This window comes from Charadrius vociferus, unplaced genomic scaffold, assembly GCF_000708025.1.
Source record: "Charadrius vociferus isolate BGI_N301 unplaced genomic scaffold, ASM70802v2 scaffold126, whole genome shotgun sequence".
Classification (NCBI taxonomy): Eukaryota; Metazoa; Chordata; class Aves; order Charadriiformes; family Charadriidae; genus Charadrius; species Charadrius vociferus.
In genome coordinates, this window is record NW_009648894.1 from 582,274 (window position 1) to 582,802 (window position 529).

Consider the following 529-nt stretch of genomic DNA (forward strand, 5'->3'; position numbering starts at 1 on the left):
TACCCGCTACATCACCTCCAGCAGCCGCTACTCGCTGGGCAGCTCTCTGCGGCCCAGCACCGCCCGGTACGTGTCCGCCTCGCCCGGCGGCATGTACGCCACCAAGACGACGTCGGTGCGGCTCCGGAGCGCCATGCCGCCCATGCGGCTCCACGACTCCGTGGACTTCTCGCTGGCCGACGCCATCAACACGGAGTTCAAGGCGAACCGCACCAACGAGAAGGTGGAGCTGCAGGAGCTCAACGACCGCTTCGCCAACTACATCGACAAGGTGCGCTTCCTGGAGCAGCAGAACAAGATCCTGCTGGCCGAGCTGGAGCAGCTCAAGGGCAAGGGCACGTCCCGCCTGGGCGACCTCTACGAGGAGGAGTGGCGGGAGGTGCGCCGGCAGGTGGACCAGCATACCAACGACAAGGCACGCGTGGAAGTGGAGCGGGACAACCTCGCCGACGACATCATGCGGCTGAGGGAGAAGTGAGTTTGTGCGAGGGGAGGGAGGCTTCGGGCTACCGGCGCCTTGCGCTGCCCC

The 529-nt window shown here is 66.5% G+C and overlaps 1 protein-coding gene across 1 annotated transcript in view; it reads left to right on the forward strand.

Moving 5' to 3' along the window:
• Window positions 1-7: 7 nt before the first annotated feature.
• The window catches only part of VIM (vimentin), an 8,416-nt gene continuing 7,894 nt past the window's right edge, over window positions 8-529 (forward strand). The window contains exon 1 of the mRNA XM_009887115.1: window positions 8-454. Coding sequence (XP_009885417.1) covers window positions 92-454 — 363 coding nt within the window. The 5' untranslated portion in view covers window positions 8-91. The remainder of the gene's footprint in view (window positions 455-529) is intronic.